The 13,365-nt window shown below is 45.1% G+C and overlaps 2 protein-coding genes across 3 annotated transcripts in view; both read left to right on the top strand.

Moving 5' to 3' along the window:
- fads6 (fatty acid desaturase 6) overlaps nucleotides 1-4,385 on the top strand; it is an 8,827-nt gene extending 4,442 nt beyond the window's left edge. Inside the window, exons 3-6 of the mRNA XM_030339380.1 lie at nucleotides 1-114; nucleotides 858-1,045; nucleotides 3,397-3,576; nucleotides 3,876-4,385. The exon at nucleotides 1-114 is cut by the window's left edge and continues 67 nt beyond it. Of these exons, the coding sequence (XP_030195240.1) occupies nucleotides 1-114; nucleotides 858-1,045; nucleotides 3,397-3,576; nucleotides 3,876-4,025 (632 nt within the window). The 3' untranslated portion in view covers nucleotides 4,026-4,385. The remainder of the gene's footprint in view (nucleotides 115-857; nucleotides 1,046-3,396; nucleotides 3,577-3,875) is intronic.
- Nucleotides 4,386-4,726: 341 nt separating this feature from the next.
- On the top strand, nucleotides 4,727-12,255 carry trim16 (tripartite motif containing 16). 2 transcript variants are annotated; one of them, XM_030339377.1, is made up of 6 exons: nucleotides 4,727-6,308; nucleotides 8,288-8,383; nucleotides 9,115-9,348; nucleotides 10,177-10,348; nucleotides 11,157-11,252; nucleotides 11,338-12,255. In XM_030339377.1, the coding sequence occupies exons 1-6, from the start codon at nucleotides 5,577-5,579 to the stop codon at nucleotides 11,955-11,957; spliced, it is 1,950 nt and encodes a 649-aa protein (XP_030195237.1). In that variant the 5' UTR covers nucleotides 4,727-5,576; the 3' UTR covers nucleotides 11,958-12,255. The 2 variants fall into 2 exon arrangements, with proteins under 2 accessions (XP_030195237.1, XP_030195238.1); XM_030339378.1 differs by lacking the exon at nucleotides 9,115-9,348.
- The last annotated feature ends 1,110 nt before the right edge of the window (nucleotides 12,256-13,365 follow it).

Genomic DNA, 13,365 nt, shown 5'->3' with positions numbered 1-13,365 from the left:
ACATCATCGGCCTGGGAGACTCCAGCGTCTGGAAGGTCCCCTGTCTGCCGCGCAGCGTCTACCTGTTCCTCGCCCCCCTGGGCCTGCCCGTCATCACCCCGCTCGTGGCCCTCGGTGAGAGGGCCTTTCCCGCAGGATCCGGCTCCAAACACGGAAAGAGATTAGGGAACCACCATAGAAGACTTGTATTTTTTAAAGGGGACATATTATAGTGAGTATAGTGAGAGTGTGATTAGCCGTTACAAGCCGTTAATGGCTTATCACACTCACATCTGGTGGTATAATATGTCCCCTTTAACAAAGTAATACAAAAGCCGAGCTGATCTGCAGAAAAGCTGCTTTTCCCATTTTGGCCCTAACATTGCTTCACGAACAAACATGTTGGTCGTTCTTGGATTTGTGCCATCGTCTAACTTGTCTGAGGACTTATCTGTCCTCGTCGGAACACTATCTCCCATTCTATCGGACACTGTCATGCATGTGTTATTCCCACATCTTGTAATTAAAGCCATGCAGACAACTGTACAGACTCATTAAGCCCAGGGGCGTAATCTGTCCCTGAACGAACCGTAGACATGCCTTGTCTATATCTGAACAAACAGAACTCTGCCTTGGTTCAAAGGCCTGAATCCCTTTAGAGGACTCTGTATATTGGGCCACTCGCCTCCATGTCCTAATGTTACCCTTTACTGTATTTTTTATCCAAAACTTACCTTACTTAATCTTAACCCTGACCTCACCTCACCTTACCGTACTTTGATCTCCCTTACATAACCATACTTTTGCATACATTACCCTACATTAAAGCCATACCATACTACAACCACACCTTTAACCTTTAACCTTTCCCCCTGCAGGCGAGCTAAGGAACCACAGTGTGTTCTATGCCCTCCGGACAGTGCTATACATCTCGTTGGGCTTCTACTCCCAGTACTGGCTGCTGCTCAACGTCTCCGGCTTCCAGTCACCCTCCGGCGCCCTCATGTGCATGATGGTGTGCAGGGCCATGTTCTCCCTGCCCTACATCCATGTCAACGTTTTCCAGGTGAGCGTGCGCCAATACTTTGGAAACCCAACATAATACGTTGTAACACCTTTCAGGTTGTATAAGAGACACCTGCATGATTAGTTGTACCAAGATTGTGGGACATTTTAGAGCAGAGTTGTTTTTTTTCCCGGCCCACAGTTTCAGACCATGTGATTCCTTTCCATTGGATTATACAGTGTAGCATTCCCCGGGTTCATGAAGCCATGCAGAAATATGTGATACTTGTGAGGCTGCCTCTTGTGAACTTTGGAAGAACAATAAGATTTCAATACGGCTCTGTGTCCTCTACGATCGCACAGGGACGCCTGAAGAACGGTTTTGTTCTTGGTCTGTATGTAAGGCGGTCTCAAAGAAAAGATTAATTTATGGTTTTCCCTGAGAACTTTCCCAGATTCTGACTTTCTCCTGAAGCTCATTGTGCATTGTATTTTTGATCACATGTTTGGAGGTGGATTGTTTTTTCTGGGGGTTATCAGGTGGTTTTGATGTCAGGATAATCTAGGGAAATCCTTGCTCTTTATGCTGTTCATGTTTGATGTCCAAGAACAGAAGATCTAAAATGAGCACATTCTTTGAAATCTGTGTAGTTAATCTCGCAACTTGTCCAAACTTTGCAGCACTCAGATAGAACTATCCAATAAATAACTCAACGTAAAGAATATAAATGGTCTATCACCTGAGACTCTAATTCAACCATAAAAACCCACAATACATACATGCACACATTCACATTAGGAAGAGGTTGCCCACAGCCAGGGCTCTAGTGGAGGGTAAACGCACGTAAACGCCGTTTACGCACCTCTGGAATTTAGGAAATAGCGTTTACGCACCTCTAAATAGCGTTTACGCACCTCAAAGTTCCCTGTGCCTTGTATTCTGCCGTTGGAATAATCGGAAATAAATTCAGCATCATTTTAAAACACCTAAGACAAGGTTTCATATTGTTGAACAAATAAACGCTGTAATCTGAATCATTTTCATCTGCGCTGTAGGCCTATGCTATTATGGTCTGTGACCCTCCAATCAGTGCCTTGCGGCTGCGGCAGCGACACCAATCAGGATCCAGGAAAATATGTAAACAGGAAGTATGTAAACACATGGCCCTGCGCGTTGTGGATTATCATGCCTGCCTACCTGTCATTAATTAGCTGATATCAGGCGATTTTTGAAGAGACCTTCGAGTGCTCCCACTCCAACAGATGCCCGAAAAAGGCCTCAACTATTAAGTGACTACGAGCATTCAGATTGGCCAATGCGTAGTCATGCTATCCGTGTACTGCCCACGTCAAAATGAGTGAAAGTCAGTCAGAGTTTTACTATCTATATTAAACTCCGGTTTCGGCGTATCAACTTCGCTATAGCTTGGTCGCTATGTTAAAGCCTCAATTTGGAGATGCGAGGTTGGCGGTTGCAGCCGTGGACTCCGCGGCTGAACCGTGGATCGGGCGGATGACGCGACAAAAAAATATATTTTAATTAAATTCGGGCGGTGGGCGGTTAAACCAATAAAAATAAAAAATATTTATAAATATTTGTATTTTATATATTATAAATATTTTTATTTTATTATTTATTTTCTTTAAAGTTATTTTCCCAGCAAACTGGCCTGTTCCCTAGAGGAGCAGTATGGGGAATCCAAGTTGAAACAACTTGCCCAAAGGTTCAGACAGAAAAATTCTTGAAGGCTATAGGGATTTTAAGGATAACATTCCAGAAAACCTTGCACCACTCCTGAATATCGACCATCTCATTCCAGTTAGCACTGCTGAGTGTGAGAGGGGGTTCAGCTTAATGAACATCATAGTGTGCCCCCTGAGATGCAGTCTGCACTTGGTCACAGTGTCGTCCTTGATGTTTATTCAACTGAATGGCCCACCACTCAGCCACCACAAAGTTCAATCCAACACGTATGTGAAGTCCTGGCTGGTGAAGCACAGGGGAGCCATGAACTCCAGAACACGCCCCTGCAAGGCAGGACCTGACGTGGAGGACAAGGAGGCCCTCTGGGTACTACTGTGAAAAGCATGCATACTAATACACACACATACACACATGCCATAGATAGATAGTTCTTAATCTACACATACTTTTCTTTACTGTTGAAATTTGAATAACTTGAATAAACTACAAACACATTCATTGACTGTCATTGATTGATTTAATATGACTTTAATTGATAACATAATGGAATATAGCCAGGCTAGCCTTACAGAGTCGCAACACTTTGCGTTGCGTTGCGTTGTGTCGAGGTCGGTCTGATCAAAAAATTCATAGTTTACCCACCTCTAATTTGACCACTACAGCCCTGCCCACAGCGTCTGACAGTGTTCTTCCCCTGGCCCTTCCAGCACATCGGCCTTCCCATGTTCTCGGCCAAGCAGCGGCCCAAGAGGATATTCCAGATGACCCACGGGGTTCTGAATCTGCCCCGCAACCCTCTGTTGGACTTGGTCTTCGGACACTCGCTCATCAGCTGCCACGTGGAGCACCACCTCTTTCCCTTCCTGTCTGATCACATGTGTCTCAAGGTACGCAGGCTGGATTTTTTCCTGTAGCTGATATGAGTTAGCATTTCTGCCAGTTGGCGTGGATCGTAACCGTGGGGATAACACAGCCCCCTCTCTCACACACTCTCAGAACATGTTTGATGCTCTGAGAGTTCAGCCTCTCTTGGGGATTTTGAGGTATCTCGTTTAATCAGAATCAAAAGGTAACGCACGCTTGCTTTTTAAAAAATACTCCCATGTCACCTTGTGGACTTGTAGTATGTCATTTAAACTGTACTTATATTTGAATCCCCCATTGACGTCGACTTCCCTCTTCCCAGATCAAGCCCATCGTGTCTTCCTATCTGAAGGCGAAAAAGCTCCCGTACCAGGAAGACCGTTACCTCTCCCGCCTGCGCATCATCTTCGACAGATACCAGGAGCTCATGGTGTTCGCTCCGCCCATCACCCAGCTAGTTGGGTTTCAGTGACAGGGGAGGGAACGTTGAAGAGCTCTCTCTAGGAGTTTCTGGTCTACCTTGCCTACTTGCCTTGCCTAGCCTACTAGACTGCTGCTGAAGCTGATATGAAAAAGCATTCATGCTGATCGGCTTCTGTTAACCGGACACAATACACAAGTTATATCTGGAGCACAGCAAATATATATTCATATTAATACATCGCCGTAATAAATAATGATGTCTGAAACATTATTTAGTACAATGTTTAACTTAGCAATATTCCATTCAGATTAATCTAACTAGTGTGAAACAATAACATTGACTAATGTTACGTGTCCATATATTGAAAATGTATCCAAAACCTTCAAGTAAAACAATGACTTGGATGAGTTTGTGAGTTACACTCAGACTGTTCTTACGAACATCAGGATCAACAACAACCTACCTTTTGGAGTTATTACAAATCAATATTGTTTCCTTACATCACACATTATTAAAACAAGTTATTTTATTTGAACTCTTGACTTATATCATCATTTGTATAGGTCTTTACCAAGCCTACTGTGTTAAAACAGATGAGATAAGGGTCACTGTGTAAAGCCTATGGTAAATCATTGGCTGAAGCAATACAACAAAGATATGGCTCTTAATGTGATCTGAGCAGAATTGGGCAAATATTGACAATATGACTTTTGTGCGAGGGGGAGCAAATATATTGCACAATGTAGTGCGATGAGTAGGTTGTAAAACCTTCACATAAAGACCTACATTTACATATTTAGATTTAATATAATATGTTTTGTCTATGTTATTTAATTTTTCTATATTGTGCCTTTGTTTTAATTATTCAAACAGTTTCCTCTTAAGAGTTGGAAATATTTCTTGGCCGCGTCTGTTTTTTGTAACGGCCACTAGATGGAAGCATTCACTGTCTTAAGTGGAGATGGCAGTTTGCAGAACTGCTGTCTCATGTCTTTACACTTTGACTTTCGCTTCATAGTGTTTAAGATAAATCGCAATAACAGTCACTCATTGTTTCGCTTGGCCATAATTATAGGACGCATTGATCTGTCGGCTGACAGATAACACCGGCAACTCGATAAACTCAATCAACTCAACCAGATCGATAATTGATGGTGAATCGGACCGTTAAAGTTCGCGGTTATAATAAAATCTTCGAGAAACCTGCAAGACATAAAACGCATAGCCTAATCATAGAGCAATCCTCGACAGGCAGGAATGTTATAAGTATCCACTCCGACGTGTCGTATTCAACACGGAAGCAGACCTAGTGGCAGTGTCTGATCTGTTGTCACTTCTCACCGTTATGTAGGCTATCCCTCCGTGTTTTGAGTGGCTGTTCGGTTTCAATTCCAGGTCTGTACAGGTCTACCAGGTCGAGGTGTGGCTTACTGTGTGACTCATTGTGATTCAGGAACCAAAAAAGGTGGGCTAGACCTATTATCAGCTGCTCAGTGGCTGGGCCGGTTAGTTTCAGTGTCAGACGAGGAGAGGGAGGTTGTCTCAAGGGAGGGAGTGGAGAGAGAGAGAAAATAAAGAAAGAAGGAAAATAAATACATCATGGCAGATACTGCACCCAAAGTGGCGGTCCTCGACTTAAAAGAATCTCAACTTTGCACCGCCTGTTCTCGGGCCACGGACCCCGACGCACCCCCGTGCCCCGTGTGCAGTGATGCCGGGGGGGGGAGAGGTAAAGGCGGCAAGACGGAGCCAGCACCCGACCCGAAGGAGAACGGGACGGTGATCGAAACCCCGGTGATCGAAACCCCAGTGATGAAGAGCAAAGGGGGGGACAGTCAGGACTCGAAGTTAATCGAGGAGACCAAGATGCAGGAAGACCTGCTGGTACCGGAGAACCCCGAAAAGCAAAACGAGGAACAGAGTGACGAGAAGCCACAGACCGACGATAAACCTAAAGAAGAAGATGGGGAAGAAGAATTGAACCAGGGGGATATGGAGGAAGAACTAGCCAAAGAGGAGCCCATCGGCCCGGAAGATGTGGTCTGTGACTCGTGCATCGACAGCCCTCGGCGGGCCATGAAGTCCTGTCTCACCTGCCTGGTGTCCTACTGCGAGGCCCACCTCCGACCCCACCTGGAGAACCAGAAGTTCCACAACCACCGTCTCGTGGAGCCCCTGCGGGACATCGAGAGACGGACGTGCGAGGGCCACAAGTGGCCCCTGGATCTGTTCTGCCTGGCGGACAGCTGCTGCGTGTGCACGGACTGCTTCCTCGAGGAGCACAAGGGCCACAAGTCCCTGCCAGTCAGAGAGGCCCGCCGACAAATCGAGGCAAGTTAACTCCCTATTATCTGTGCTGTTTTGTGTTATAGTCATATTTCTCTCTTTCGCAAACGCCCACACAGCAAGGGAATTCCCTGTGCTTGGAGTGTCAACTGCATACTTGCACTGCCGCTAGTCATATGAGAACCACACCCTTGTTTATTATTAACAATGGTGTGTTTTTAGCATTATCTCTAGCCCCTATACGGTTTATCAATGGGACAATGAAAGAATGTTTTATCTGAATATGTATGGTTTTTTATACTGCCTGCTGTTATAGGCAGTATAAAAAACCATATACTGTTGCTCTAGTTGTGTAGGCTATTACGATGTGTCTGGCCTCTGGGAAGAACGAGATAATAATAGTTGAGTATAATGACTATGAGAATAGAGTCCATTATATGATCTCCATCAGAAACAGCTTACATGGATTAAGGTCTTTAGTTTTGAACGAGTGGTAGGCTTACAATCACTTCAAGTTGCTCATCGTTTGAGTGAGTCAGAAAATAGCAAACTAAATGCCATGGTCGTGTGTCCTGGAAACTCCATCCTCATGTCTATTTAGTCTGCTTGCGGCACAAGGAGAGCTCAAGTCCCAGCAGGAACATAATTTGTCTTTCTTTTTTGACAGACACTGACCTCTAGGTTCAAGTATTCTTGACTGAGGGTGAGATCAGAACAGACTTTTGTTTTTTTTGACACACACACACACACACACACACACACACACACACACACACACACACACACACACACACACACACACACACACACACACACACACACACACACACACACACACACACACACACACATGCATTCTGAGCCTTTACAGGAATTATTGAGATGCTTCTCCATTTTTTAACCAAATCATGTTTTAATATTCATGCTGTCATTTCCATCATGTTTGTGGTAGAGATTCCCTTATCTCGGGTGGCAAGTTCTCTATTCTCTCGTCCTGTTTTTCGAGAAGAAATGTTCTTGTCAATGTTCTTCTCTTGTGTTTTCTGTGGTTTCCGTTTCCCTGAAAACAGTGTGGTATCCAGTTTCACATTATTTAATTCGCCATTTTTTGGATCCCAACTGTCGAAAACTAGGCCAAGTTTGAATGTTTTGGTAATCAAAAGGTTGTGTTACTTCAGTTTCTCCAACAGTGAGGTTGACGTTACGTAACCACCAAGGTAGTGTTTAAAGCACGCTGATCTAGATGTTTACTCGGTCGATACGATCTCTCAGAACCTAGTCTTTTATTTACCATTACGTCTAATCTGCCCCGGCCGCCGTAGCTGTGCCAAATGCGACTTCAAGCCAGGCAGAATGCAGAGAAACTCTGTTTTCAGATGTCCCATAATGCAAGCTGTTGCACCAAAGATACCCAGCTGTTGATCATGATAGCAATTGGTCCTGTCAGATGATTGGTCTGATGATCTACATAGATGTCAGACAGCATTAACAAAGCATGATGTTCTGTATGCAAATGCAAGCTGACAAACTGGTTGAGCTGCATTGTCTGCACTTGGTGAAAAGAAAAAGAGGAAAGAAAAGATCTTTAGCCTGTTGAAAAGTAATCACTAGGTCTCTCCCCAACTGATGTCTTTGAGCGGGCAGAATGAATCACAAGTGAACAAGGTTATGTTACATGCACACTCAGTCAAAAACAACTTCTACAGCTAGGGCTTATCAAGGAACGCACTATAATGGAATTTCCTTTGGGTTGGAAATTGTACGGGCAAGAATTCTACGTAGCTGCAGCCGGGGGTTGTATAAGAGGTGCCCGGGCCTGTCTGAGGTATTCAGATTGGACTTTGATGGCCAACCTGCTGTCAATTTCCTACATATTGCATTTTTTTGCCCCCCAGTCTCTTATTACATACATACAGTGATACTTCCATTGTACAAATAAAGAAGCAGTCTGTTGAAATAAAATAAATAAAAAAAGAAAAGATTTTTTTGTAATGAATTGCATTCCTGTGCGTGTGTATCTCCAGGGCGAACTGAGGGAGAAGCAGGTCGAGATGGTGAAGATCGTCACGGCGGCAGAGAACGCCATCAACAAGCTCCAGGTCAACGCTGTGACCATCGAGGTAACGTACCGAGAAACACTCTTCCATGAACTTTGTCCCGTCAAACACGAGTGCTGCCATGTGTGTGTGTCTGTGTGTGTGTGTAACATGCTGTTGTCACAGGAATGTGAACAAACAAATAGATTTGTAAAGAAGACCCACCACTGGTAATTTCTGCCATTCTTAAACCCCTACATCCCCACCTCCCCGAGCCTCAAGGAATTTGAACCGCCCCAATAACTGACCCGGTTACGTCCATCAGAACCTGGTGGGGAGTCATTGACTGATGACAATGTGTCAACAAGACTTTATTTGTGTCCCGGTTGCATGGTCGAATGGAATAGCCCTTGTCCAAAGCCAAGGATTTGTACATCCACCTCACCTCCATTCCCGGCGTTCCCATCTCACGACAGGACGCCATTGAACGGGGGGGGGGGCTCAAAACGAGCGTCAGTGGCCAAAGAGAGAGGGGGGACTGCGGAGGGAGTGAAGTCTATTCTGGATACTGCACGGTCAAATTGTTCTTCAAAATACATCTGTCATCCTCGTCATTGTTGTCGTTGTTCCTTCCATGGCCTCATTCTCGCTCCGTTGACTATTAACTGCCTGTACAAGAATATTGTGTTGCAGTCAATCCGGTTTTATTCAGGATCCTCTCTCAGTCTTAGATCCACCGAAGTATGGTGATCCCACAACCGCACCCACCGGATCACAGTGAATTAAAAAGGTGTGGGTGTGTTGCTTGCTCTCAGAACTCAGTGAAGGAGGTTCGGGAGGTGATAGAGAGCCAGTTTGCGGAGCTGCAGGCGGCGGTGGAGCGGGTGAAGAAGGAGGTGATGGAGGTCCTGGAGAGCGAGGAGAAGCAGTCTCTGAAGCAGGCTGAGGGCATCCGGGCTCACCTGGAGCAGAGGTGTGCTGAGCTCAAGAAGACCCAGGGCCAGGTGGAGAAGATCTCCAAGAACAAAAACGATGTGGACTTCCTACAGGTACTGTAGGGGGACCAAACAGGGCCGTCGGACTGCGGGGACAAAGGGGACAGTTGTGGGGGGGCCCAAGGCAGAGGGGGGGCCCATGACAAAAAAAAAAAAAAAAAAAATTTTACCTTTTGGCCAGTCCCCCCCCCCCCCCGTCAACAATCGCTCCGGACCCCACCCCCCCCGGTCAACAATCGCTCCGGACCCCCCCCCCCCCCCCCCCCCCCGTCAACAACCTGGCGCAGGGGGGCCCATCAGTACCTATAGTATAGGGGCCCAGGATTTGGTGCTACGGCCCTGGGACCAAATAAGGATCATGATCCATCTAGGGAGCATCTGTTAAACATCTGGGAGAGCTGGCACAGAGCCTGGGCTAGAAACCAAAGACAGACGGGGTGACGCCTTGTTCCTGCTTTTTAACACCGATAATCCACCCAAGAGAAACTCGATTTGTGCGATAGGATGAAGCCTTCAGAAGGGGATTTTAATTGGAATTGGATTTAAATGTATTTCTGCAGTGGCTATGTACGGTGTTTCCCTACTATTACAGTTTACTACTGCTGAACCATTTTGTGTTGGCCCATCAAGTGCTTACAGATCCCCATCTGCAGCATCATGACATGTTGAGAAAGAATATGAAGCGAAAGAAACAGCCCTTTAACCCATATTTGAGCTCAACGGTCACCAGACTAGATATTCATCCAAAGCCCTTTTTTGTTAGACTATTACAAAAGTGTCAATGTCATGTATGGACATATAAGTTGCAAATGGACATTTTAAACAAAAACATGATATATTAGTAAAAGTAATATTAATAATGAATTGTTTCTTTCATTGCAGGAGTATTCAGAGTGGAAGAAGGAGACGCTGGATATTTCGCTGCCAGGAGTCTACATCGGTCTGATGGATCGGTTACATTCGTTTAGCCGCACCATAAAGGACTCCACGATGGAAATGAGCCAGAAGCTCACGTCTTCATACATGGATAAGATCAAAGAGACATGCAAAAATGGTAAGTCTTAAATGGATCCACCGAGATATCTATAAATTATTTTTTAGCTGTGGTTATAGTGCTTCCTGTGATGCGCCACTGACAGCTAACCCTATACACATTGGAAATCTTTGGAGGGTTATTAAAAGTGTATTTCCCTCACATGAACAGGAGCTAGGCTACTGTAACTATGGAAGTCAATGGAAGCGGCTAACATAAAGAAAATACTAACCCTGCGATATCCCCTTCTGGATGCTCAGATTAATTTTAGAGCTTCTTAAAGTACCATAAAGCGTCTTAGAGTACCATATTAAGTGCTATATAAATTTAATTTATTATTATTATTAATAATAATAATTTGGACTGAAATTATATCTGCATGTCCCAGTAAATTCCACCCATTAGGCAATTTAGCTAAAAGCAACTTAAAATCAATGCTGGCCAACAGTCGGTCGACATTCAAAAGTTTCCAAAAGAACCAGCAGTATATTACCATGCACAAATAAATAGGGTTCATTTGAAATAAACACAAAGTATAAAATAGTCTGCACCAACGATGAAGGAAAACAAGCTTTGAATGTGCAGCGCCTGGGTGTGTTCAGACTTGTCTGGTGGAGAGTGGAGGAATTTCAGCTGATGAGTGAGGGCTCGCCCGTGAAACACTGTTGTTTGTCTGAATGTGGTCACTGGAGCGATACCCACACACGTGCACACCTGAGTCACCTTGTTGGTGTGTCACACAAAAAACATCACCTTTTAGTAAACCAAGGTGAAGGACACAAACATTTGATTTTTAATAACCTTCCTCCCCCGTTCCCTCCTCCTCCAGACAAGATGGGAATAAAGACCACGGTTCATGAAATCATCGCATCAAAACAAAACATTGGCATCCCTGATCCAAAGACGCGAGATGACTTCCTCAAGTGTAAGTATTCGACTCCAATCCTCAGAGAGTATCCCACTTTCATTGAGCGTGTATCATATTGACACACATTATCCCGTCATTCTAGATGCCAGTCCTGTGACCTTGGACGGCGACACCGCCCACAAGTTCCTACGCCTGACTGAGGAGAACCGCAAGGTGACCAACACAACGCCCTGGCAGCACCCGTACCCAGAGCTGCCCGAGCGCTTCGAGCACTGGCGCCAGGTGCTGGCCACCGAGAGCTTCTACCTGGGCCGCAAGTACTTCGAGGTGGACGCGAGCGGGGACGGCACGCACGTGGGGCTCACCTACAAGAGCATCGACCGCAAGGGCCCGGAGAGCAACAGCTGCATCACGGGGAACAACTTTTCCTGGTGCCTTCAGTGGAATGGCCGCACCTACTCGGCCTGGCACAGCGACGTGGAGACCCCACTGAGCCTGGACAAGTTCACGCGCATCGGCGTCTACCTGGACTACAGCCAAGGGCTGCTGGCGTTTTACGGCGTGTCCGACGCCATGAGCCTCATCCACGAGTACCGGGCGGAGTTCCTGGAGCCTCTGTATCCGGCCTTCTGGCTGCCCAAGAAGGAGAACGTGGTGGTCTTGGTTCCACCCGGTGAGGCCTTGCCACTAAAGAGTCCTTCCCCTCAAGCCTCCCCCGCAAACAGTATTGTTGGATCCAAGGCCGGCGACAATAGCGATTAAGTGTTTGTTACTCTTTTGTGCAATGTGAATGGGCTTAGAAAAGCGGTGTGTTCTGTATGTTGTATGCTTAAGATTGAGTTTGTATACTTCTGGTTTCATTTGGGGAAGTGTTTTTGACTGATGTGCGGAGTCAAGCCATAATAAAAAAGCATGTTGCTAATGTCCTTTAGAATTGAAAACATGGTTCACCTCTTAAGTTGTTTTTAGCTTTTAAAAACATTCAGGAATACTGTTACTCCTTTGCACCACTGTGACTTTAGTTTGTTATTGGTAAATAAAAGATGACCATGGAACTGTCCATTACCCGTTGACTGATTCTAGCAAACATGGATATTCAACTGTTCAACTCTTGTTTTTCTAAGATGTCAGGCCAAAACATGCTTTGAGATTTGCTTCAGCAGTCTTAAAAGAAAACACTTGCACATTTGTTTACTTGATTCTTCTCCATGTTTCCCTGGTTAACATCCATAACCGTCATCTCTGGTTTACCCAAAACGATATCCTAACTATCCTTGTTAGAATGACCTTAACCCAATATAAGTGGTTGTTCAACATGTGTACCCTAAGTGAATTGCTCCATTCAACTGAGCAACGCATGGCTGAGTCAATAACAGTCTTATAGCACTAATGTTCCTACTCAGCATGTAGCATTAAATGTGCTTTATAAATAGTCAGAGCTCGGGGTAGCTTCCTCTGCACAACTGACAGTTCATTTGTAATGACAAAAGAATGGTATTGTCGTGCCAAGTCCAGGGTACCAACACATCTTTAAAAGCAAAAAATGTTTCTGCTGTCTAAAGACTTTGGAATGCAGCATGGAAAGCTGTGGACTCCCTACTAGTAACTGAATGTGTGTCTCCGGAGCAGTGTGCCGGGTTTCCCCCCATTATGAACCAATACATTGTTTGAATGACTAACAAACTACTCTGCCAACAAATTCCATTAAGCCAAACTGGGAGGTGGACAAAGTGTAGAATTGTGTAAGATTAACAATGACAAACAAAAAACGTTGAGTAAAGGGTTGACAGGTCTGCAATGGAACAGATTAGGCCAGGAAGTATGCGTCCAATAAAGTGCCTATGAAACCGCCCACGTTGGGCTGAAAGTTAGATACCATCAGACTATAGGAACACCTACTGTCAGAGTGGGGGAATGCAGTAGTGAGTCTAAAAGCCACGTCACCGTTCAAATTAGTTTACATATAGTTATCGCTGATTCAACATTTCCTGTCTAGCATGTGGGAGCTCACCGTTTTCCTTAGTCATGGAAGCTTTCCTACATGCTGAGGAAGGAACTAGACTAAACCTCAGCCCCAAAAATAATTAACAGTAAGAGTTGCCTTCAAAAACCACTGCAGTCAGATCTCAGACAGCTATAAACATTTTACAGAAAACACATGGGCCATATG

Source organism: Gadus morhua, chromosome 18 (genome assembly GCF_902167405.1).
Source record: "Gadus morhua chromosome 18, gadMor3.0, whole genome shotgun sequence".
Lineage (NCBI taxonomy): Eukaryota > Metazoa > Chordata > Actinopteri > Gadiformes > Gadidae > Gadus > Gadus morhua.
This window is presented reverse-complemented; position numbering and strand designations above follow the sequence as displayed.